General features: G+C 40.9%; 1 protein-coding gene across 5 annotated transcripts in view; it reads right to left on the bottom strand.

Moving 5' to 3' along the window:
- The window catches only part of fars2 (phenylalanyl-tRNA synthetase 2, mitochondrial), a 95,292-nt gene that overhangs the window by 63,988 nt on the left and 5,689 nt on the right, over nucleotides 1-25,615 (bottom strand). For all 5 annotated transcript variants that reach the window (XM_054622707.1, XM_054622708.1, XM_054622706.1 and 2 more), the window contains 6 exons: nucleotides 11,069-11,406; nucleotides 9,066-9,152; nucleotides 8,677-8,736; nucleotides 7,808-7,976; nucleotides 7,183-7,345; nucleotides 6,585-6,716 (listed from right to left, as the gene is read on the bottom strand). In XM_054622707.1, coding sequence (XP_054478682.1) covers nucleotides 6,585-6,716; nucleotides 7,183-7,345; nucleotides 7,808-7,976; nucleotides 8,677-8,736; nucleotides 9,066-9,152; nucleotides 11,069-11,388 — 931 coding nt within the window. In that variant the 5' untranslated portion in view covers nucleotides 11,389-11,406. The remainder of the gene's footprint in view (nucleotides 1-6,584; nucleotides 6,717-7,182; nucleotides 7,346-7,807; nucleotides 7,977-8,676; nucleotides 8,737-9,065; nucleotides 9,153-11,068; nucleotides 11,407-25,615) is intronic.

The raw sequence follows: 25,615 nt of genomic DNA, 5'->3' as shown, positions 1-25,615 counted from the left end.
AGAGGAACCAGCAGAGGAACCAGCAGAGGAACCAGCAGAGGAACCAGCAGAGGAACCATCCGCTCGTACATGAATACAGTCTCAAACTACCATCTTGAGAGGAAACAGGGAGTTATGTTTAGTAAAATGGTGGTTTGGGTTAAAACAATTAAAGAATTAAGGTGAATTATTATAATTAGATGGTTGTTTTTCAAAGTACTTAAAATGTGAATGAATAGTAAACAATATATAAAAACAATAAACAACATGAAACACTCAGCTGTCAATCATCAGCTCTCTCACACACACACACACACACACACACACACACACACACACACACACACACACACACACACACACACACACACACACACACACACACACACACACACACACACACACACACACACACACACACGACAGCTGTGTGTGTGTGTGTGTGTGTGTGTGTATCTGTGTGTGTGTGTGTGTGTGTGTGTGCACCAGCTGTCCACCAGTTATTGCCCCCACTGGGAGAACTGGGTGGAAAGAGGAAGGGGGCAGGGATTAAAGGATGGAGGGATGAATGAGTGAAGGAAGGAAGGAGGAGACAAGGGTGAGGTAACGAGAAAAGGAAAGGAAAGGGTAGAGGAATGAAAAGAGGAGAGGAAGAAAGAGTGGAGGGATGACAGAGGAAGGAAAGAGGGAAAGGATGAAAGGATGAGAGGGAGAGAATGAGGAAAGGATGAAAGGATGAGAGGGAGAGAATGAGGAAAGGATGAACAGAAGAGAATGAGAGAATAAGGAAAGGATGAAAGGATGAGAAGTAGAGAATGAGGAAAGGATGAAAAGAAGAGAATGAGGAAAGGATGAAAAGAAGAGAATGAGGAAAGGATGAAAAGAAGAGAATGAGGAAAGGATGAAAAGAAGAGAATGAGAGAATAAGGAAAGGATGAAAGGATGAGAAGTAGAGAATGAGGAAAGGATGAAAAGAAGAGAATGAGGAAAGGATGAAAAGAAGAGAATGAGGAAAGGATGAAAAGAAGAGAATGAGAGAATGAGGAAAGGATGAGAATGAGAGAATGAGGAAAGGATGAGAAGGAGAGAATGAGGGAAGGATGAAAGGATGAGAGGGAGAGAATGAGGAAAGGATGAAAAGAAGAGAATGAGGAAAGGATGAGAATGAGAGAATGAGGAAAGGATGAAGGGACAACAGAGGAAGGAAGGAAACAAAGGAAAGAAGGAAAACTATTTTCTCTATACATGAAGAAAGGAAATAAAAGAAAGCAGAGGATGCTGGAGGAGGATTGATGGAGGGAAGGAAGGAGTGAAAGGAGGTGTCAATCAACACAGAGGGGTCAGAGGTCAGGAGGAGGAGGCGGGGCTTAACAAGCCTGAAACACAAATCCAGGAGAGAGGTCGCCACGCTTCTCATTACCTCCCTCTCTTTACTCCCTCGATCAACCTGCTGCCTCCCTCCTCTAACGGGGGGGTGAAGGAGCTGTGATGACAGACGAGGTTTAATGAGAGATGGATGGATGGAGGGATGAAAGGAGCGTTAGGGTCACATGATTTATTCAGAGGAGGAGGAGGAGGAGGAAGAGGGGGATTAAGACAGAACTGCCACCTGAACCACACACACACACACACACACACACACACACACACACACACACACACACACACACACACACACACACACACACACACACACACACACACACACCCAGTGGGTTTGAGAGGCTGTTAATTGTCGCCAACACAACTTTAATCAGATTTCAACTTCCACACACACACATAATCCTGTCCCATGGGGTGTGTGTGTGTGTGTGTGTGTGTGTGTGTGTGTGTGTGTGTGTGTGTGTGTGTGTGTGTGTGTGTGTGTGTGTGTGTGTGTGTAAATCAGGTTCTGGCGTGGAGGTGTGGTTATTAGTGCCAGGTCCCATATGCTGCCCACAGACACTGGAGGAAAACCCCGGGACACACACACACACACACACACACACACACACACACACACACACACACACACACACATACATGTAGAGACAGACACACACACACACACACACACACACACACATGTAGAGACAGACAGACACACACACACACACACACACACACACACACACACACACACACACACACACATGTAGAGACAGACAGACACACACACACACACACAACCACACACACAAATAATAAAAATAAGATCAACACACTAACACTCAAAAAGGACAAACCTTCCTTGTCTCTCTCTCTCTTTGTCTCTCTCTCTGTCTGTCTCTCTCTCTCTCTGTCTCTCTCTCTCTCTCTCTCTCTCTCTCTGTCTCTCTCTCTGTCTCTCTCTGTCTCTCTCTCTCTCTCTCTCCTTGTCTCTCTCTCTGTCTCTCTCTGTCTCTCTCTCTCCTTGTCTCTCTCTCTCTCTCTCTCTCTGTCTCTCTCTCTCTCTCTGTCTCTCTCTCTGTCTCTCTCTCTCTCTCTCTCTCTCTCTCTCTCTCTCTCTCTCTGTCTCTCTCTCTCTCTGTCTCTCTCTCTCTCTGTCTCTCTCTCTCCTCCATCAGTGAATTGATGAAGACATTTATCTCTCCCTCCTTCCTCCCTTCATCTCTATTAAAACCTCATTGTGTCGTCTCTCTCTCTCCATCCATCACTCCCCCAACGTCTCTCTCCTCCCCTCCCTCACTATTTTACCTCCCCCACTGTTTCCTTCTTCCCTCCTCTCCTCCCTCATTTCCTTCCTCCTTCCCACCTGAACCATCCATCTTCCTCTCTCCTCTCTCCTTCATCATCCCATCCTTCACTCCCCATCTCACCCCCCCACATTATCCTCTTCTCTCCTCTCTTGTTTCCTTCTTTTCTCCTCCCCCTTATTTCCACTTCCTCCCTCCTCTTTTCCTTCCTCCCTTTCCTCTGTCCCATCTTGTTTCCTCCTTCCATCCCTCTCATGTCTCCTCTACTTCCTCATTCTCTAATCTCATTCCTTCTTCCCTTTTTCCTTTTCCTCCCTAATTCATTATTTCCCAGTTATTTTCCTTTCTCCCCTCCTCTCTCATTAACTCTCCCCCTCCTCACATTGGGCCTCGGGCAACACATATGGCAGTCACGCTTCCTCACCATTAAATAACACCATTAAATACACACACACACACACACACACACACACACACACACACACACACACACACACACACACACACACACACACACACACACACACACACACACACACACACACACACACACACACACTGTTGCCTCGTGGTGGAGTTTGAGGTCTTGCCACTCGTTTAATCTTCTCTCCATCCTATTCTTCCTTCCTTCCTTCTTTCCTCGTCTCCTTCTTTCCTTTCCTATTCCTAGCTCCTCCCTTTCCATTCATCCTTTTCCTCCCCCTCCCCTCCTCCTCTCTCTCCCTCCATCACATTAACTTCTCTACTCTCTCACCTCCATTTTTTTCCCTCATTGTCTCTCACTCTCCCTGCTCCAGAAAAAAGTGTGTGTGTGTGTGTGTGTGTGTGTGTGTGTGTGTGTGGGGGGGGGGTGAATGAGTGGTTTCCAAGGCAACGGAGCCACACTGCCGCAGTGGATACGTAGGGGAGGTGGAGAGGGTGAGAATGTGTGTGTGTGTGTGTGTGTGTGTGTGTGTGTGTGTGTGTGTGTGTGTGTGTGTGTGTGTGACAAACTTGACTCCGGCAGTCAAGAGAGTGAGCGAATTAAAGAAAGAAGAAGAAGAGCAGAGGAGTGTGTGTGTGTGTGTGTGTGTGTGTGTGTGTGTGTGTGTGTGTGCCTCCCTACACTATGAATGTCAAGAGCATTGCTGCAGTGCCAAGGGCAGAGAGACACTGCCAATGTTATCTCTCTCTCTTACACACACACACACACACACACACACACACACACACACACACACACACACACACACACACACACACACACACACACACACACACACACACACACACACACACACACACACACAGGAGTGTATTGTGAATGAAGTGCAGAGCGACATCATGTGTTCAACTACAACTGCTGATGTGATCAGCTTACAACTAAAGACAGAGAAGAGGAGGAGGAGGAGGAGGAGAAGAAGAAGAAGAAAGAAAGAAGAAGGGAAGAAGAAGAAGCAGAAGAAGGAAGAAGAAGAAGAAGAAGAAGAAGGAAAGAAGAAGAAGAAGAAGAAGAAGAAGAAGAAGAAGAAGAAGAAGAAGAAAGAAGCAGAAGAAGGAAAGAAGAAGTAGAAGAAGAAGGAAAGAAGAAGGAAGAAGAAGAAGAAGCAGAAGAAGGAAAGAAGAAGAAGAAGAAGAAGAAGGAAAGAAGCAGAAGAAGAAGAAGGAGAAGAAGAAGCAGAAGAAGAAGAAGAAGGAAAGAAGCAGAAGAAGAAGAAGAAGAAAGAAGAAAGAAGAAAGAAGCAGAAGAAGAAGAAGAAGAAGAAGAAGAAGAAGAAGGAAAGAAGCAGAAGAAGAAGAAGAAGAAGAAGAAGAAGAAGAAGAAGCAGAAGAAGGAAAGAAGCAGAAGAAGAAGAAGGAAAGAAGCAGAAGAAGAAGAAGAAGAAAGAAGAAGAAGAAGAAGAAGAAGAAGAAGAAGAAGAAGCAGAAGAAGAAGCAGAAGAAGGATTAGGAGTTTTTGAACTACATCCTGCTCCACGTTTAGGTTTCTTCCTATCTGTGTTCATTAACCGAGGAGGTGAAAGTGAAGTTAAAGGAGGACTCTCCTCCTCCGGTCTGCTTCCTGCCCTCCTCCTCATCTGATCAACAGCTCCCCCCTCTGGCGGGGGAGGGAACTACAGCTGCAGGGGTCAGAGGTCAAGTAAACCCTTTTTGAAGCTGATCTGGAAGTCATTCTAGTCTCGATCTCAAAGCAAAGCAGACGGTGTTATTGAATAATAACGTCACGTCTTCATTTGTTTCTGTTCCTTACATGGATACAGTATTTTCAAAATAAAGTTCACAGTCTTAACAGAAAAAGATCGGGGTTTTGGTTAAAATAACATAATAATATTAATAATAATAATAACAACAACAATAATAACATACCAATAACAACAACAACAATAATAATAACAACAATAACAATAATAACAACAACAATAATAATAATAACAATAATCTTAATATAATAATAATATTAACATAATAATAATAATAATAATAATAATAATAGTGCCGTTACTTAAGTTCGCAAGATATGTGACAAATAAATCCACGTTTCACATGAGGAACAAACATTGTCCTGGAGCAAAGATCGCTTTTTGTCCACGAACCAAACGGCTTGTGTTGTTGACGTCTTTATACTCCCTGGTTCATAATTACTTGTATTATATACTACATTATTTAGTTGTTTATCTATGAATTACAACCCATTATGTTCTATAGGTTTAGCTATGAAAGTATTAGTGGAAGTAAATGTGATGTTTACTTTGTTACAGGCTGATTTCAAATGTTTCGGTCCAGCAGTGTGTCAATGCTTTAATATATATATAAGAAATGTAAACTGTTAACGGGGGCGTCTCAATAGAAGCGAAGACATTTTCTGCAAAACACTAAACAAGCGTAAAAAAAAAAGTAAAAGATTCAGACACAAACATCTCAAAACGTCACCAGAGTTCAGTCACTGTTTCTGTCGTGTTAAGAGCAACACTGTCAGTCTAAAAGGTTGCCGGTTCAGTGCCTTGCTCAGAGGCTCGACCTTAAAGACGTCTTCATTTCAACTTATTTAAAAGTACGTCTCACACACACACACACACACACACACACACACACACACACACACACACACACACACACACACACACACACACACACACACACACACTCTCTTTCTCCACACATTTAGTAGAGAACTCAGTTGGAAGTACGTCAATAAAAGAGTCATTTCCTTAACTAGGTGCTCCGTCTGTGTGTGTGTGTGTGTGTGTGTGTGTGTGTGTGTGTGTGTGTGTGTGTGTGTGTGTGTGTGTGTGTGTGTGTGTGTGTGTGTGTGAGTGTGAGAACCGGCCGCTCTTTGCGTCCTCAAACATGTATTATTGATTGGAACAAGCAGCGGTGAAGTGGAGCGCCGCGCTGCAGCTTTGTTCAAGGGCAAAGCTGCAAGCTAGCTACTTAGCTGGATGACGGGGGGGGGGGAGAGAGGACACTAAGAGAGACACTAAGAGAGAGAGACACTAGAGAGAGAGAGAGAGAGAGAGAGGGGAGAGACACTAAAAGAGAGAGTGTCCTGAATGTTGGTCTGATCTTTGTTTCGTCTCTGTGTGCCGTGTCCATATGTCTCACACCCTGTTGGACAAATAGACCAATCAATCCCTGACCTGAGTGTGTATGTGTGTGTGTGTGTGTGTGTGTGTGTGTGTGTGTGTGTGTGTGTGTGTGTGTGTGTGTGTGTGTGTGTGTGTGTGTCTGTGTGTTTACTCAGATTACTGACACATTAAACACAGAGAGCAGCTCAGGTCTGCTGCAAGGAAACAGAGACAGGTGGGACATGGAGCGTTTAAAGTCTCTGAAAGTCCCAGCATGCATTGCATCTGAAGGTGCTGCGGTTGGTGGGCTGGGTCCATCGCTGCCTTGCTCACGGGCTCGAGGCAGCGACAGTGAGTGAGTGTGTGTGTGTGTGTGTGTTCTGACCTGAGTTCAGCAGCTCCTGCTCCATCACTCCACAGCCCAGCACCTCCATCCAGTCGCCCTGGAAACGCACCTCCATCTCAAAGGAGGGGTGAGTGAAGGGGAAGTAACAGTCCACCCACCGCACCTCCAGATCTGAGGGGAGGAGGAGGAGGAGGTTAATGACCATGAGGAAGAAGAGGAGGAGGAGGTGGAGGAGGAAGAGAAGAGGAGAAGAAGAGATGGAGGTTGATGACAATCCGAAAGAAGAGAAGGAAGAGGAGGAGGAGGAGAAAAAGAGGAGAGGGAGGTTGATGGAGAGGAGAAGGAGGATGGGAGAAGAGGGGGAAGGAGGGTGTTGAGGAAGATGAGGATGAGGAGTAGGAGTTTGATGACGATGACAAAGAAGATAAGGAGAGGGAAGAGGAGAAGAAGAGGAGGTGGTTGATGCCAATGAGGAAAAAGAGAAGGAGGAGGAGAATGAGAAGAGGAGAAAAAGAGACAAGGAGGGGAAGAGGAAGAAAAAAAGAAGGAGGTTTATGACAGTGAGGAAGAAGAGGAGAAGGAGGGTCGATAATGAGGAGGAGGAAGAGTGACTTCCTGTGGCCTCAGGTGATCTCACCTCCTCCGAACAGGTGGGAGACGAGTCGGGTCAGAGTGAGCTTCAGGTTGAACTCCAGCAGCTTCACGGCCTCCAGAGAGTGAGCTTCCTGTTTCTGAGGCGTCCGCCGGCCTCCGGACTCAAACAGGGACAGATCCTCACCGTGCTGCACCTCAGAGAACAGCTGGAGGACACACAGGACACACAGGACACATCTGTCTTCAAACAGTAACGTTAGCATGGAAGGATGGTGGAATTAGCACGGTAGCTAGCTAACTAGCCAGCTGTTAAATGAGCAAAATTAACTTAACGAATCATCCACACACTGCAATCACGAGATAAGTTTTTGTTTGGGATCATTTTCTGAAACCAATGTAGCATGAAAGCATGGCAGAAATAGCAAGCTAGCTAAGTAGACAGCAGTCTGCTGGTTGGCTTGCTGGTTCCACCAAGCTTTAATGCTACACTGGTTAAAGAAATAAGCTTCTCTAATAGTTAAGCTGATTAGCAATATTTCTCTCCACCTCTCTCATAGTTTAGCTTAGCCTCATGCTAACTATAAGCATCCTTTTCTCTGCATCTTCAGCCCGCTACAGTTAGTACTGTGAAGGTTCAGACACACTTAAAGTATATGCGTCGTCTCTACCTCGTGGTTGGAGAAGAGTCGGACTCCCTCCATCTGGTGGAAGACGGGGTAGTGACTGGCGTCGATCTCGTCCCGCCTGTAGACGTCTCCGGCCAATAGGAAGGCGTCAAGCCCGGAGCTCACCAGCTCCCTCTGGTGGGCCGAGGTGTGGGCGCGGAGCATCGTTTTCCTGGAACCAGTGACACGAAGATGAAAATACTTCTGTACCTCTACTGTACGAAGTTGAGAATACTTCAGGACATTTAGTACATGAAGATGAAAATGTTTCTGTTCTTTTATTACATAAAGTTGAGAATACTTCCGTACTTTTACTTCATGAGGCTAAGAATACTTCTGTACTTTACTGCACAAAGTTGAGAATACTACTGTGATTTTATTACATTTAGATGGGAATACTTCTGTACTTCTACTATATTTTAAGTTAAAAGTACTTCTGTACTTTTACTACATAAAGATGAGAATACTTCTTTACTTTAATTGCATAAAGCTGATAATACTTCTGTACTTCTACTGCATGAAAATGAGAATACTTCTGTACTTTCACTAGATGAAGTTAAGAATACTTCTGTTTCTTATAACATAAAGCTGAGAAAACTTATGTACTTTACTTAGGCAGGCTTTTGAATGCAGGACTTCTCCTTGTAAGGGAGTATTGCTACATAGTTGCATTAATACTTTTACTGCGTTAATGATCTGAGTACTTCTGTCAATGTGTCTTTTGGGTAAACTGAACAGGTGCAGACATATTTAGATCATCAGTTTATCCAGTAGAAATCTTTATTCATATATATTTATGTTGAATCTGATCAGAGGGGAAAAGACATCGCTACAGAAGAGATGCATTGTGGGTGGTGAGCAGCGTCACTCACCTGTTCAGGTAGTAGTTGTCTCCTCGCTTCCTGCTGGCGTGGTCGGGCGGGATCAGCAAGCTGTCAATCAAACCACATTTAAGATTCACCTCACGGATAATTCATCAAGTCAGACAATCAGCGAAAAGAAATTCAGTGGAACAACAAAAACATGACATTTATGATTTAATAAAGACTCTCTGGATGTTCACTGACATTTAATCTTCTCATTCTCGCTCTAAACTCAGTTTGCTCTCAGGATGTTTTGCATCTCCACAAATTTAATTAGAAATAAGAAATGCAAATATATATATATTTATGTGTGTGGGGACAAGAATAACTGAGCCATGAAGAAAAAATAAAAGCTCATGTTCCACTCAGATCAATTAACCGCTGATGGAGCTGCTGACCTGTCAAAGTTCTGCTCCACGGTAACCACGGGGCTCAGGTTGTCGTGGACGGAGAAGAGCGGGTTGCCCCAGCGACCGATGTAAGAACTGTGGAGGGTCAGAGAGAGACGTTGTTATTGATGGAGGAGCAGAGTAAGCATCAAACAAACAACAACGAGCGACAGAACAAAGTAAGAAATAAGAATCTATTAATGTCATAAAGGATCAAATTTCACCCACAGGAGAAAACATGTACTTTTACTTCTTCAAGTACATTCGTGGACGGAACTCTTAAACTTTTACCTAATTTTGAAATCAAGACTTTTACTTTTTTTTCGTTACTTTAACAAAAAAATTAGTGTTGCCAAGAATGTTTTGTTTATTTTAGACAAATAATTAAAATAATAAAAGTTTGACATGTTAACAAATAAAGCTTTATACATCCGGACGTTGAGGTTGACAGAGGGCTAAATGTGTTTAAAAGGTTATTTAGACAACTGTTAATTATTAATTGTATTTGAGTTTCATTTAATCATTGAAATACAATTAAAACGGTTTTGTGTTCATAAAAAGATGTAATTTAAAGCTTCAGTTTTAATGTCAACGTGTAGCTACACATGATAATTTACATACTAAAAGTATGTACACAGGGCAGAACACGGACTGTTACTACAAGACCCTGCTTAACCGCAGTATTTGTACAACTACTAATACTCTAAATATATTTTATTCATGTTGTAAGTCTCAGTAGAATCAAAAGAGACAGAAGAAGTGAAAGAGACAATAAAAAATACTGAGAAGCAGCCTTAATGTGAAGTAACTGTTGGTCATCTTGTTGGAAAATTACCCAGCAGCCCTTTGGAGTCCTGAAAGTCTGCCGTCCTGCTGCTATCGGAGCAGACAGGCTTTTCTAAAGAGTAAAGTTCACGACCTGTGAAAAGGCAGAGCCATAAAGCACTGTCACACAACACACTCAGTGACTTCTTAACGACTTATTAATGCAGCATTAATGCGCCGGCTGCTGTGTGTGTTGTTTTTTTTATGGCGAGTGTGGAATACAACCGACAGCGTGACCATATTTCACTGCAGCAAAACTTTTACACCCGACCGTCCCCGAAGACCGGCCCGCCGAGAGATTCAGTCAGCAGCTTGTGCTCCGAAAATAAAGACCAAACCCAGAAAAATATATTTACAAGACGTGTGGAGAGACAACAGCAGCTGATTTAGAGAAGAAACTGGTTTCATTTGGATGAGGAAGAGGAGGATGAACAAACACTCTGTGGACACTAAAACAACGAAAAACAGTGTACTGATGAAGCATTAAGTTGTTACTCATTAAGGAGCTGGCTAAGTAGCTAGCTTGCTAATTCCACCATGCTTTAATGCTTCACTTGTTACAGAAGTTGAGTTTAGCAAAATTGTCACTAATCTGTTATTAAAAATGTGCTGTGACAAGAGTTTGTGGATGAAGGACAGAGTTGTTAAGTGTTACTCCTTTAGCAGCTGGCTAGTAAGCTAGCTAATTACACCATTCTTACAAAAAATGAGCTGTGCGAAGTTGTCCCTCATCTGGCTTTCAAAAGGTGCTTTCCTACACTGTGACAAGAGTGAAAGGATAAAGCATTAAGTTGTTAAATTATACTTATTTAGTGCCTGGCATATAGCTAGCTAGCTAGCTTATCAATTCCACCATTCTCTTATGCTACACTGAAATTAAGCACATATGGAAGAAATGTTCTGCCAGAAATAGGTAAAGGCAAAAAAACTACTTGTTTAGGTTCAGGAAAAGATCATTGTTTGGGTAAAAATGACAACAGTCAAGGCAAAGCACACTGGCCAATCACAGAACAGTAGTACTAGCCAATCATTGCAGAAAGAGGCGGAACACAAGGAGCACTCTTTGGTAAAAAAGTTACGATCTCAGTACTGCTGAGTTTGGAGGTATTGGTGCTGAAGGTTTTTTGTATTTACGAGTTGATAGAGTCACACAAAGATGGAGGCCATCACCTTTCCTCAATGCGTACCTGTAGAAGTGAGCTTTGATTCGCTCCTTGATCAGCCACAGAGGATGATGGGATTGGTTGTGGAGGTTGCGGCCGACCTTGGCCATGATCCTCGGCGTGACGTTGGTGAAGTCATCGCGGGGATAGGAGTGGCCCAACACCTCCACCGAGTCCTGACCAATCACGGGCTGAGGGGCGTGGCCATCTGTGCTGAGGTGTCTGCGTGACGCTGTGCCGCTATTGGCCAAGAGGGTTGACAGGCAGCAGCGATGGCGCAGAGGGAGGGGCAGGGACTGTAGAAGGGGGCGGAGCGAGGAGAGGGGGGCGGTGCAGAGTCTCATGATGATTGGTCCATGGAGCTAGAAAGACAATAGAGAGAGATTAGCAGTTACAAAACAACATAACAATGTCTGTGTGTCACCTGATGAATCAAAGTCCATTATTCTCTCTTTTTTAGCTCCTTTTTTGGTCTCCTCCACCTCCTGATAAAAATATCTGTCTCTTTAGCTGCTAAATGCTCCACTTTGTTCCCCAGCTAGTCTCTAACTGTCCGCTGTTTGCTGCTCGTCGATCATCAGGTTTATCATTTCAGCGGACAGTGGAGAGACAAAACGAGTAGGACGTAAATCAAAGCCGATCGTAAAAAAACTGAACACAGCAGCTCCTCAGTGGAGGTCGGTGGAGGTCAAAGAGACGATAATTAGTTTATAATTGCAGAGAATGGGCAAAACATCAAACTGAGCAAAAAGGTGAGCTGAGTCACTCTGCCTCATCTTCCTCTCTCGGTCCTTTTTCCTTCTTTCCATCATTCAACCTCTGACAGGAGACGAGACAATCGCCCTTTTATCCGTCCCCCTCAAATATTTGTACATTCACGCACACACACACACACACACACACACACACACACACACACACACACACACACACACACACACACACACACACACACACACACACACACACACACACACACACACACACACACACACACACACACACACACACACACACACACACACACGGAGCATCCCTGAACAAGACAAAGGGGTGTTGCATTGCAGTGGCATTGCAGCAAAATGGATTATTGTTCCTAAATCCATGAGGCTTTTTTACCTCTGCTGCTGGTGTTATATTATACTGGACTGGACAGGGCAGTGTTGAGGTCACACACACACACACACACACACACACAAGAGTTTTTTTCATGACTTTTCGGGACATTACATTGACTTTAATTTCATTGAGACTTACCCTGACCTTAAACCAAGTCTTTACCCTAAATTGTAATGATTAATGTTACAGGGACATTATTGTTCCCATTAAGTCCCAAGAAAACAGCTAGTCCCCACAGTGTGACTGTGTCATTAGTTTAGTGTCCCCACAAGACAGGTAAAACACACCTACACACACACACACACACACACACACACACACACACACACACACACACACACACACACACACACACACACACACACACACACACACACACACACACACACACACACACACACAACTGGTTTGTGGGTAAAGAGACACCTGAAGGTCATTTTGACTTTAACAGGAACATAAAAGTAAAGTACATAGAGGCATCATTTTGAGATGACACAGCAGTAGAAGCACACAGTGACCCCTACAGGCCACAGTGATCGCTACACCCCGTAATAAGACGATATAGCTGGACAGACTGAACAACCTACTCAAGACTCTTTTTTTGTGAAATCAAAAACCTTCTTTCTCTGAAAAGCATTAATATGTTGAGTTAAGGTCAAAGTTGTTTGTCTTGCGTACATAGTTCATAATTTGTCCGGAGACAGGCTCTGAAGGAAAAAGGTCACGTAAAGACCAAAACAGACACGAGTCCTCTGCAGAGCAACGATGTGCTAACGGGGCTTCCTGCATGGTTTCACTGTGGAGGACAACCTGACACACCTCTGCTTACAGAAGATTAATACACTTTTGTTAAAGAAAAACACATTACTGAAAAGGAGCGTAAGCTTGGGATCATGTGTGAGTGAGTGTGTGGGTGTGTCCGTCCGTCTGTCCACGGCTAATCTCTCAAACTACTGGAACCATCAGTTTGCCATTTTCTGTTCTCTTTTATGTGTTTCCTCAAGAATCTCTCAAGGTTGCAGTGACTCAGACTTTTTGAAAAATGTATTTGATTGACTGTATTGTATATTTATTTATTGATAGTGTAACCGATCGCATTTAAATAGAACAGGAAGACTCAAAAAGCAAATCTGCACATTTCACAGAAAGTTTGGCTGGCAGTTTAAACCCTGGTTCAGGGCATTTAACGTCTTCATGTTGGATATTTTGATTGAAAGAGTTGTAACACGGGCGCAGAAAGATTCATCCTCTGGGGATCCTGAATATCCACAGCATATTAAATGGACAGGAAGTTGATGTTTAGATATCTAAGTGACAAACTCACGTTATGTAACAAAAGTTTTCCTGTCAATAACTTATTTTAATGTACTCTTTACGTATGAAGACCCAAACAAAATGTATGAAACTGACTCCAAATTCTCCGGTTCTCATTTTGCCTCGTTTAAATTGCCAAGAAAACTCAAAGGTCATTTTATAAATATTTCAAGAGATTTTCTTCGAGACAGCATTTTTATACATCAAGACGCACAACTAATTGTTTACGTTATTTTTAGATTCATTTTATCAGTGAAAGAAAATAAAAATGCCCACTTCCCCAGGACCCAAATATTGTCTTCACATATCTCATTTTGATCAACAAATAGTCAAATATTCATATTATTATGAACAAGGAAATGTAGCTGGAAGAAAGTTCAGAACTTTTTGCTGCTTTTGCTTTTGTTCCTCGAATAATTTCAAAATGTAAATAATCAAAGACAATCACGTTTAAAAGCGTCAAACACAAAATTCTCCGACCATAATCTAAAACCTGAGAAGTCGTCGCGCTGCAGTGTCGGACTCTCTGAGGACCTGAGGAACGTCTGACGGGCTGGAAAAGGTGAAGGAGCCCTTCATCTTATAAGATGAGAAAAGGTCATGTGACATTTCCAGACAACATATAGCTCAACCGGCCGTGGACGTACGTGATGCTGCAGCTCCGTAACGGCTCAGAATAATTTAAACAAAACGAAGATTCACACTAAATAAAATCTGCATCTTTCCACCTAAATGTAGGTCAATCAATCTGGTTAAATATCTCCCTGTGGTCGTCTCCATCTTGGCTTCACATCTCTTTGGGACTGACCTTCTTCCGATCATGTGACCGTCACCATATGTCTGTTCCCACGGCACCAAAGAAAACCCCACACATGCACATATGGACGCCTACGCACACGGTCACATGTGAAGAGTAAACACACACACATGCTAATAAACTGCAGAGACAGGAACTGAAAGTAAAAACCTCCGGTATGGATTTATGATCCGACAGATTATGATCAGAATTAATGTTTGTTTGTTACGGCTCCAAAATTAAACATGTTTGGTTTTCTGAGAAACTGTAAACTGAAAGAAAACCAAAGCAGAAAAGTGATTCAAACCAACAGAAAGGAAAAACAACCAAATGTTTTTGTACCAAAACAAAAAACAAATCAAAACAAAACCAACACTATATAATAGAAAGGAAACACCGACCAAATGGTTCTTGTACCAAACCGAACCAAACTAGAACCAAATCAAAACCAAACCAAAAACAAACAACAGTCACTTTGTTCATAAAACTGCAAATAAATAAACATTGTAATAGTTTCATCAAAGAGCTATAGAATCACTTCCTTTATAAATAGTAAGTTAACAGACCTTTATTTAAATGAAATCTTCAAGATTTCCACATTAAGGAAAAAATTGTAACTAGTGTGAGTTTATTCTCTATAAAAAAATATCTTCATATGAATGTTGAGTCTGGAGGCAACTTTTTAGTATCTGAATCTTTCTGGTTTCCGTTCTGTTTAGAGTATCGACCAATCACATTGGAGCTTTGGTTGCATGCATGTAAACAGCCCAAGTGTAGAGAGAAAGACGAGGAGATCATTGGTGGAAATGTCATCGGCTTTTGTCTGATGATGGTTTAGCTTCATATTAGCTTTTCTTATTTATCCGATTATAGAACATAGCTGAAATTGTGTCTGGACCAAAAAAAACCTCCTGTTTTAAACTCAAGTATTGAGTCAGATATCAGCATCACTTAAACACCAGAAATACTGGTTGTTATGGTAACTGATTGAAGGGGTAAAAAGTTTAAAGTGTGTGGAAAAGAAAAACAAAGTTCATCTGAACCTCAGCGGTCGCCAAGGTTACGGTGTCGCATAACACGTAGGTGAGAACGACGGAATCTACGGCGCTCACACACACACACACACACACACACACACACACACACACACACACACACACACACACACACACACACACACACACACACACACACACACACACACACACACACACACACACACACACACACACACACACAGGTTTAGAGCAGAGGGATTCATTCAGCCTCTAAAAAATGACACGCTGATAGAGAGAGGTGATAAATTACACACTGCAGAGAGAGACTGTATATATATATATATATATATATATATATATATATATATGTGTGTGTGTGTGTGTGCAGAGATGTCTGCAGAGACAGAGGTGTACAGTAAAATTAGAATCATCATGACGTTATGAAGAATTGAGTTCTGCGATTTTCCCCGTCACCATCTTGGATCACGGCCATCGACATCTTGTTTTTTCACAACCAGTGAACAGGAAGTGACCATATATGGAGTGAGGAGGAGTGACGTAGAGACGCCGTATACGTCTCTGGTGTGGACCTGTCAATCAGTGTGTAGCCCCGCCCTAAAGCATCCCCTGCTTTATGGTCTGTTTGACTCTAAATGGAGCATCATTTACTAAATGAACATCATGCTGTATTGAAGAAGACTTGAAACTAGAGATTGAGACCATAAACTCATGTTTACAATGTTTACTGAGGGAATAAATCAAGAGAGAAGTAGAGTCATTTTCTCATAGACTTCTATACAACCAGAGGAGTCGCCCCCTGGTGGACAGCAGAGAGAATGCAGCTTTAACACATGAAGCTTTGACTTCACTTTTCAGAACTGGAGTACCGCCTGGCTGTGACACATTGAGCTAGTTTGCTTATTCCACCATGCTTTCATGCTACACTGGCTACAAAACATGAGCCAAACAGGCCGTCCTAATCCATTAAAACTACAAGTACTACGACGGTACTTTCACTGTCTGACTGCGTCCATGTTGTACGTTTGTTATTGTACAACAGTGTGACCTGATACTCCTTTAAAAGGCCTGACACTGTTAATATATAAATCTTTATATGCGGTCATAAAGCTGGACAGCTGCAGTATATATGCATGAGTGTGTGTGTGTGTGTGTGTGTGTGTGTGTGTGTGTGTGTGTGTGTGTGTGTGTGTGTGTGTGTGTGTGTGTGTGTGTGTGTGTGTGTGTGTGTGTGACAGAAACACATGATAAGTTGTCCTGCAGGGCGGCCGAGCAGCAGCAGGATTTATGGGAGCTGTAGTCTAAACCGATTGGCTGTTACTTTGGCGTTTATTTAAAACAGCGTGTCCTGAAATGACCCGTCATCCATCATCACTGCCTCCTCCTCCTCATACAAGGAGGAGAGGAGACAAGGAGAGGAGATGAGGAAAGGAAAAAATGTGACATGAGGAGCAGGTTGAAGACAAGGGGAGGAAACAAGGAGAAGAGGAGAGAAGGAGGAGAGGAGACAAGGAGAGGAGAGAAGGAAAGAAAACAAAGAGTATAAACAATGTGACAATAAAGAGCTGGAGGAAGACAAGGGGAGGAAACAAGGAGGGGAGGAAACAAGGAGGGGAGGAGAGAAGGGGGAGAGGAGAGGAGACGGAATACAGAGAGGAGGAGACAGGGAGGAGAGGAAAGGAGACGACGAGGAAACAATAAGGGAAGGAGAGGAGAGGAGACAAAGAGAGACAAGAGGAGATAAGGAAAGAAGAAGAAGATAATAGGAAAGGGAACAAGGAGTAGAAGAGAGGAAAGAAGATGAGGAAATGAGAGGAAAGGAACGAGCAAAGGAGGAGGAGAGGAAATGAGGAGAGGATAGTAGAGGAGGAGTAATGAAAGGGAGACAGAGGCATGAGAGAGTAGTGTAAAGAGAAAGAGAGGAGGAGGAGGAGCGTCTGACATGATGAAGAAGGAGGGACGTTTTATGGTCAGAGGAGAAAAGTGCCGAGACTGCAGCTCTCTCAACTCATACATCCAATCTGTTCACACACACACACACACACACACACACACACACACACACACACACACACACACACACACACACACACACACACACACACACACACACACACACACACACACACACACACACACACACACACACACACACACACACACTGCTGACTCCACATTTTTCAGCAGCTGCAGATTTTTTGTCTTCGGTTAAAAAAAATTGGAAAAAACGCATCAGTCATCAATCAATCAATCAATCAATCAATCAGCACAGAAACAAATCAGTCTTGTCAAAAAAAGATCAGAGCTCCAGACCTCTTGGTGATATTGATTTAAAAACAAAATTGAATACTTGAAAGATAGAAATTGAAACATCTACATTAACATTACAAACAGCATCACCTGATCAAAAAGCTCCGGAGCTGCAACTCAATGGACGTTTTAGTGAGAATGTTTCCTCAAAGAACGGAATTCTTTTAAAGGTTTCATGCAGATAATAAAATTAGTTCAACAGATCCAAAAAGATAAAACATCTATTTTTAACTTTATTTCTCTACATTTTGGTGAATCTGTCCGTAACCATGGAAACAGCTCAGAAAACAACAATAATACATTCGTTTTCTTGATTGATTCTCGGGTTTTTTCCATTGTTTGTTGTTAATCAACGGGAGTCACAAACCAGCAACCAGTCAAAGCGTACGATGACTTAAAGTAAATGAATTAAAGAATAAAATGACAATATACAGTTATAGTTAAAGTTATATTTTGTTTTTGCATCTGGATGAGAAACAACAGATTTTACATCTAAATGGGATTGAAAATGTTTCCATCCTCAAAATGTTAAATTAAAGCTCCACCTGTTAAAGTGTGAGTGTGTGTGTGTGTGTGTGTGTGTGTGTGTGTGTGTGTGTGTGTGTGTGTATGTGTGTGTGTGTGAGAGAGGGAGACACACAGACACACAGAGAGAGGAAGTGTGTAGGAGTGTGAATTCTGGCTGCAGCACAGTAAACATATGCTGGAGAGACGTTGGAGAGCGTGCAGATTGGAAATTAAAAACACACACACACACACACACACACACACACACACACACACACACACACACACACACACACACACACACACACACACACACACACACACACACACACACACACACACACACACACACACACACACACACACACAGTGAGGGCATGTTTTGGCTCATTCTGCAGCACTGTGATTCTATTTTCAGTGTTTTGGTGTTTGAGAGGAGCGTCGAGGTCCTCAGGGCGACTTCAGTCAGACTCTGATGTGTTATTATATTTCTAACAATCCGACAAGTGTTTGAATGAAAAAGGTTTGTGACGTCATGTTTTCGGATAGAAAGCATGAATAAAGTTTGATAAGCATTTATCAGATCACAGCTCATTCCTGTGATTTTATTTTATATTATTTTTATTCTATGAAATAATTGCATGTTGTATTATATTATTCTATATAATTATATATTTAATTATTTTATATTATATTTTATTATGTTATATAATACTATTCTATATCATTATATATTTAATAATTTTATATTCTATTCTATTTTATTTTATTATGTTATATTATACTATTCTATATAATTATATATTTAATTATTTTATATTATATTACTTTATATTATTATGTTATATTATAGTATTTTTTTTATATTGTATGGTATTATATTATGTTTATTATAGTATATTATATTACTGTTCTGACAAAAACAGATGCAGCCCACAGCTGTAATCTGAACTAAAACAAAGCTAACAAAAGACGTAACATAGAGAAGAATTATGAATATATTTCAGCTGCAGTTATTCCGGATCAGGAGTTCAGATGGACGACAAGTGACACATTTGTAGGAAAAAGCACAAAGAATGAGGAACAACTTTATGAAAAGAGTCTTCCGAACCATTTTGGGCCCATTTAACCAAAACTGATCCTGCTGTCTTTGGGAACTTTGGCTCATTAGGGGTTAAATTATTTAAATTCTTTAAGAAACGGTTTCTGTGTGGCGACAAACATTTTCACAGCTTTGTATCAGTTTGTTTTTATTCTCAGTGAGAACATTTTACTGAAGTGAGGAGAACAATGTTAATATAATTAAAGATTAAAAAGAGTGAAATCCATCAAGAGTGTTCATGAACATTGAGGCTTTCTTTGTGCTCTAAATTGTAATTGTTGAAACATTTATTAGAACGTTTTTAATCACAAATGTTCCAGAGATTAAGTTAAGATAAAAAAAAAAACACTAATTTTAATCGCAACAAATTTTGCTGATGAATTAGTTGGTTTCAGTACGTTTTTGAGCCAAAAAATAAATCAATAAATGTACTGGTTCTCAAATGTGAATATTTACATATATGTAGATTTTTGTAGTTTTCTGTGATAATGAATTTAATATTTTAGTTTTGTCAGACAAAAGAAGACAGATTTAGACAATTTTCCTGACATTTCTTAGGTCTAGATGTTTCCAGATTAATGGAGAACATAATATCCAGATCAGTCATTAATTAGATTAAATGTTTATTTAAATACTGGGCATTGAACGAGACAGAAGTGTTCCTGAACACAACAGTATTTATTGCTCTGTAACTTCCTGAACTTTCTACTTGCGTGTATTTTGTACGATGACCTCATTCTGCAAAACACTCAATGTTTCATCGTCTTCTTTGTTTCTGCACATCATATAAAGACTAAAGCTCCAAAGAGATGAAACGTGGCTTCCATTGTAGAATAAAAAAAGAAATCGGGCGAGAGGTAATTGGCAGCAGAGAGAAGCTGATGAAAGGACGACGAGTCGACCCGTTTGCTCTTTCGGACACTCGTATATCCTCTTCATCTCCAATGACCTCAAATCCACCTTCCTCTTGTTTCTTTGTCCGACTTTCAAGAGAGATTATATATTCTTCTTTAACTCCAGGTGATAGTTAAACGAAGAGGTGAAGCAACGCTGGACTTTCTCGTCTTTAAAACTCATGATTCACATTTTTTTTTCACACGTTTTGTTTCTCTTTGTAGTTGTTTTGTGTCTCTTTGTAGTTGTTTTGTGTCTCTTTGTAGTTGTTTTGTGTCTCTTTACAGTTAATTTGTTTCTCTTTTGTAGTTGTTTTGTTTATCTTTTAGGCGTTTGTGTCTCTTTGTAGTTGTTTTGTGTCTCTTTCGTCTTTAAAACTCATGATTCACATGGAAGAAACTCTTGTCTGTCTGGAAGGTGTGTTGGTTTTAATATCACATGGTTATTCATTTTAATCCAGCTTGTGTGTGATTTATCACCCCCTACCATAAATATAATTAAAGATCCAATGGCCTACTGTTTTTCAGAACACTTGCTAGTCCTCCCATAATTTAAGTTCTGTCCAAAGAGAGACTTCCAGTGAGTTTTTGGGGTGATGAATGAAGAAGTAGAGGATTATTTTACACATCAGGTTCCTGGGTGGATATCTACCACAGCTCCGACATTTCAGTCCCAGATCTGCTCCTAAAATCATTTAAGTGAATAAATGTGGAAAAGACAAACTCACAAGGTGGATGGAAATCATCTAAATAAACTTCCGGCATGTGGAGAGAAACGGCACCAGATGGTTGTAAAGTGACCAAAAAACCCAAATTATTTTGAAAGGAAAGAGTCTCTGCTGTTTAAGCAAATACAGACCAGTCGTTCTGTAAACAATGTACGGAACAACTTCATCGACTTCCACGGTGCTTTGAGAAAAGGGAAAAAGTCCTCAGAGGTCAATGTTGATGATGAGATTATGAGCTGTTTTGTGTCTCTTTGTAGTTTTTTGTGTCTCTTTGTAGTTTTTTGTGTCTCTTTGTAGTCATTTTGTTTCTCTTCTTAGGTGTTTCGTTTCTCTTTGTAATTGTTTTGTGTCTATTCCTAGTTGTTGTATGTCTCTGCAGTCCTATTGTTTCTCTATGTGTTTTTTGTCTTTTTGTGGTAGTTTTGCCACTTGTTGGAGTTGTTTTATGTCTCTTTGTGGTCATTTGGAGTCTCTTCCTGGTTGGTACGTATCTCTTTGAGTGACATATTGTAGTTTAAGGCCAGAGGGGCCCCTTACACTTTGGGCCCCTGGGTCCATCCCCACTCCAGAAGCAGTTTTAGTATAGATTAACTTTATTGTTAGTCCAACGTGTTTTGGTTTTGGCCTTCATCATGGTCATAAGATATCCAAACATCACCACCATACTAGTATACAGTCCCTCATAAAAGGTAAATTCAGTCAAATTAAAATACACATTTTAACAACATTTCCAGAAAATCTACAAAAGAAATGTGCAATTTTGTGTAAATGAATACGAATTATGCTTTAACTGTGCAGTAGATTATATTTCTGCATGACAGACTTCACACACACAATCACTCACACACAGTGTTAATATTAATATATGTGATACATAAAGAGGTCTTTGTAAAACACAAACTTCATCAGACTGCATCCATTTAATGGGAGCAGCTGTTTCCTACGTTCCTGTAACCTTCTGTCAGGTCCTCAGAGAACCCGACACGCTCGGCTGCCTCCTTATTAGCAGCCCAATGTTTTATTTCCACCGTTTGCAACCGACTTCTCATAAAGACAGGAGGACACCGTGCAGGGGTGTTAACTCTCAGAGACCGCCGAGGCCTCGCAGCTCATAAAACATGGATTTAGATGCTTTAGTATGAGGAGGAGAAACATAACATTCAGGTGCTTTTTAATGTTTAAAATCTGCTACCGGAGCTTCACTCGCTGCTAAATGTTACTAAAAGGAAAACATAAGAGATGACCAGTGGGATATAGTGATAGTATAATATTATTAAGAGAGACGAGGGAGGAGACGTGAAAGAGATCAAAGTTCAGGTACATTTAAGCCTTTAGAGGGTTAAAAGATAAGAGTTTCTATTATTTTTCTTATTGTCAATAAATCCCACGAAAACACCACAACAGTGATTTACTAAGAAGTATTTTCCGTGTATCAAAAGCCTGATACAAGTCCATTAAAACCAGGCATCAACCTCTGGTTCTGAAAAGCTTCCTGTGTTAAAGCTGCATTCTCTCTGTGTCCACCAGGGGGCGACTCCTCTGGTTGTATAGAAGTCTATGAGAAAATGACTCTACTTCTCTCTTGATTTATTCCCTCAGTAAACATTGTAAACATGAGTTTATGGTCTCAATCTCTAGTTTCAAGTCTTCTTCAATACAGCATGATGTTCATTTAGTAAATGATGCTCCATTTAGAGTCAAACAGACCATAAAGCAGGGGATGCTTTAGGGCGGGGCTACACACTGAAACTTAATGTCTTTGGGAACGCTTGGTTTCTCTGGCCAAAGAAGACATTTTGAATAGAATAGCACATTTATGTTGTTGACACATTTATTGCATACGTAGACAGAAATGTGTCTACGTATGCAATAAATGTAATTTATTTGTATTCATTTATTATATGATATTTACAATAATCTTGTTCTTTCATTAAAATATTTGTTTGGGAGCATCAATGAAATGACATGACGCACCAGAGTCACACGGTCTGGAAACTCACCTAACACATTGGACACACCTGAATGTGTGTGTGTGTGTGTGTGTGTGTGTGTGTGTGTGTGTGTGTGTGTGTGTGTGTGTGTGTGTGTGTGTGTGTGTGTGTGTGTGTGTGTGTGTGATGAGGGTCCAGGATGTGTTGCGGTTGTTATATAATAGAGCGGCTCAGATGTCTTGTGGGCTCAGCAGGTTCAGGAAGGGCTTTACAGAACAGATGGAGGACACACAAACACACACACACAAACACATATAGACACACACGCAAACACATATAGACACACACGCACACACACACAAACACATATAGACACACACGCACAAACACATATAGACACACACACACACACACACACACGCACAAACACATATAGACACACACGCACACACACACAAACACATATAGACACACACGCACACACACAAAAACACATATAGACACACACGCACACACCAGAGAAATCAATTTGACATCCTCGGTGATATTTGGACAGAAAAAGACTACGTGATCTCACACCACACACACACACACACACACACACACACACACACACACACACACACACACACACACACACACACACACACACACACACACACACACACACACACACACACACACACACACACACACACACACACACACACACACACACACACACACACACACACACACACACACCTAATTTGTGTTTGCCGTCAGCAGAACGAATGCCAACACTTCCCGTCGCTAACACCGTTAGCATGCTAGTCATTGCTTCAGTCCCACTGGCTGCTTCTGCTCACGTCATACAGACCATAACCTGTGGTAGAAACATTTCACTTATTATAAACATATACTGTTAAGATGTGCATCGATATTTTACATTATATCAAAAAAGCTGCTTTATATATTTCAGATGATTCTAATCCTACAGTTTGTAATTTTAATAAATGAGGGAGGGATAAATACAAAACACGTCACAAAAATGGATTAATCTCATATATACTGTATTTGGGGTATTGTTATATAATAATAATAACAATATTAATAATATTGCATCAATAGTAAAAAATGATAATAATATATACATAAATAATATGAATAATTATTGTTATTTATGTTTTATTATTTATATTATTTGTATATCATAATTTTTTATCACGATCATTTGTATTGTTGTGATTATTATTATGACTATTATTACACTTTTTTTTAAAATTATTATTATCATTATTACTATTAATTATATTTTTGTTATAATAATTATTATTATCATCAGTATTATTTATATGGTTATTATTATTTTATTGTCACTGATTGATTTTGAATTGTTTTGTTGTTTTTGTTTGGATATGATCACAAACTACAACCTTTTGGACACGAGGTGATTCTTTCCGTTTACAGCTCTCTGCTCTCCACAAACACAGAGACGTCCCAACATGTGGACTCGATGTAGAGACGTCCCTGTAAATCCACATCCAGACCTCAGACCAGGTCAAACAAGTACAATATAATACCTCTGAGAGTACCTCAAACGTGTACTTGTGTCATTGTACTTAGTTACCTTCTACTGCTTGTTGAATAGCTCTCATACTATAAACTCTCTCTGGAGATTCCCGCTGTACAATAAGAAAGAACTACAGAGTGCTACATAAGTACATGAAGCTGCTGTCGTTTCCTCGTTCAGAGTTTAGGACTCAGACTTTGTCCCCTCAAACATCATCTCGTCTCCTCAGATGTTCCCTTCCGTCCTGTGTCCTTTCATTTTAACTTCCTCTCTCTCCTCCACATCAAAGCAGAACTCATTCTGACCTCATTTGCATTTTTTCTTCCAATTAAAGCGTTGAGGTCGTGTTTGTTTACGTCTGCTGCTTCAGTTTCTGCGACATTAAAACTTTAAATAAAGATAAAATCCCAGAACGCAGCGGGACGTTTGTCTCCGTGCAGAGACGGAGGAGACGTTGAGCGTTCATTCAGAAATAAGAAGAGATGCTGCTGCTGAACGTTTGATGTTTCTGTGACGTTCAGAACATTTGATCAAGTCTACATGTGACATTTTACGTTATATTTTGTAGTTTAGATAAACGTCACTTTATTCAACATATAACTGACATAATTTATTAACCTGATGTTTTTTCTTTTATTCATATTGTCTTTTTACAAAAAGCTGCATCCTTCCTGTCTTTTATTATATTTTACTGCATTTTCTTTTTTGTTATTTTAGAGTATTGTTTACATTTTTTTCTACCTTCTCCGTTGCAAGTGGACGTCATCGAGACGTCACTCATCAGTTTGTGGACATTTTGAAGCTTCGAGTTCGGTATTTTTGGCCGTCTCCATATTGTTTTTTTTGGTTGCCAGAGAACAGGAAGTGACCATATATGGAGTGAGGAGGAGTGACGTAGAGACGCCGTATACGTCTCTGGTGTGGACCTGTCAATCAGTGTGTAGCCCCGCCCTAAAGCATCCCCTGCTTTATGGTCTGTTTGACTCTAAATGGAGCATCATTTACTAAATGAACATCATGCTGTATTGAAGAAGACTTGAAACTAGAGATTGAGACCATAAACTCATGTTTACAATGTTTACTGAGGGAATAAATCAAGAGAGAAGTAGAGTCATTTTCTCATAGACTTCTATACAACCAGAGGAGTCGCCCCCTGCTGGACAGGAGAGAGAATGCAGCTGTAACACAGGAAGCTTTGACTTCACTTTAAAGAACTGGAGGTTTTTAACATGTAAAAGTAGGGACAGCAAACAAAAAAAGTGACCATGTGACAGCACCAAGTTGTCTCTTCAGGTAAAAGTGT

This window comes from Anoplopoma fimbria, chromosome 21 (genome assembly GCF_027596085.1).
Source record: "Anoplopoma fimbria isolate UVic2021 breed Golden Eagle Sablefish chromosome 21, Afim_UVic_2022, whole genome shotgun sequence".
NCBI classification, from domain to species: domain Eukaryota; kingdom Metazoa; phylum Chordata; class Actinopteri; order Perciformes; family Anoplopomatidae; genus Anoplopoma; species Anoplopoma fimbria.
The sequence above is the reverse complement of the archived record's forward strand: the minus strand, read 5'-3'. Positions and strand labels throughout refer to the sequence as shown.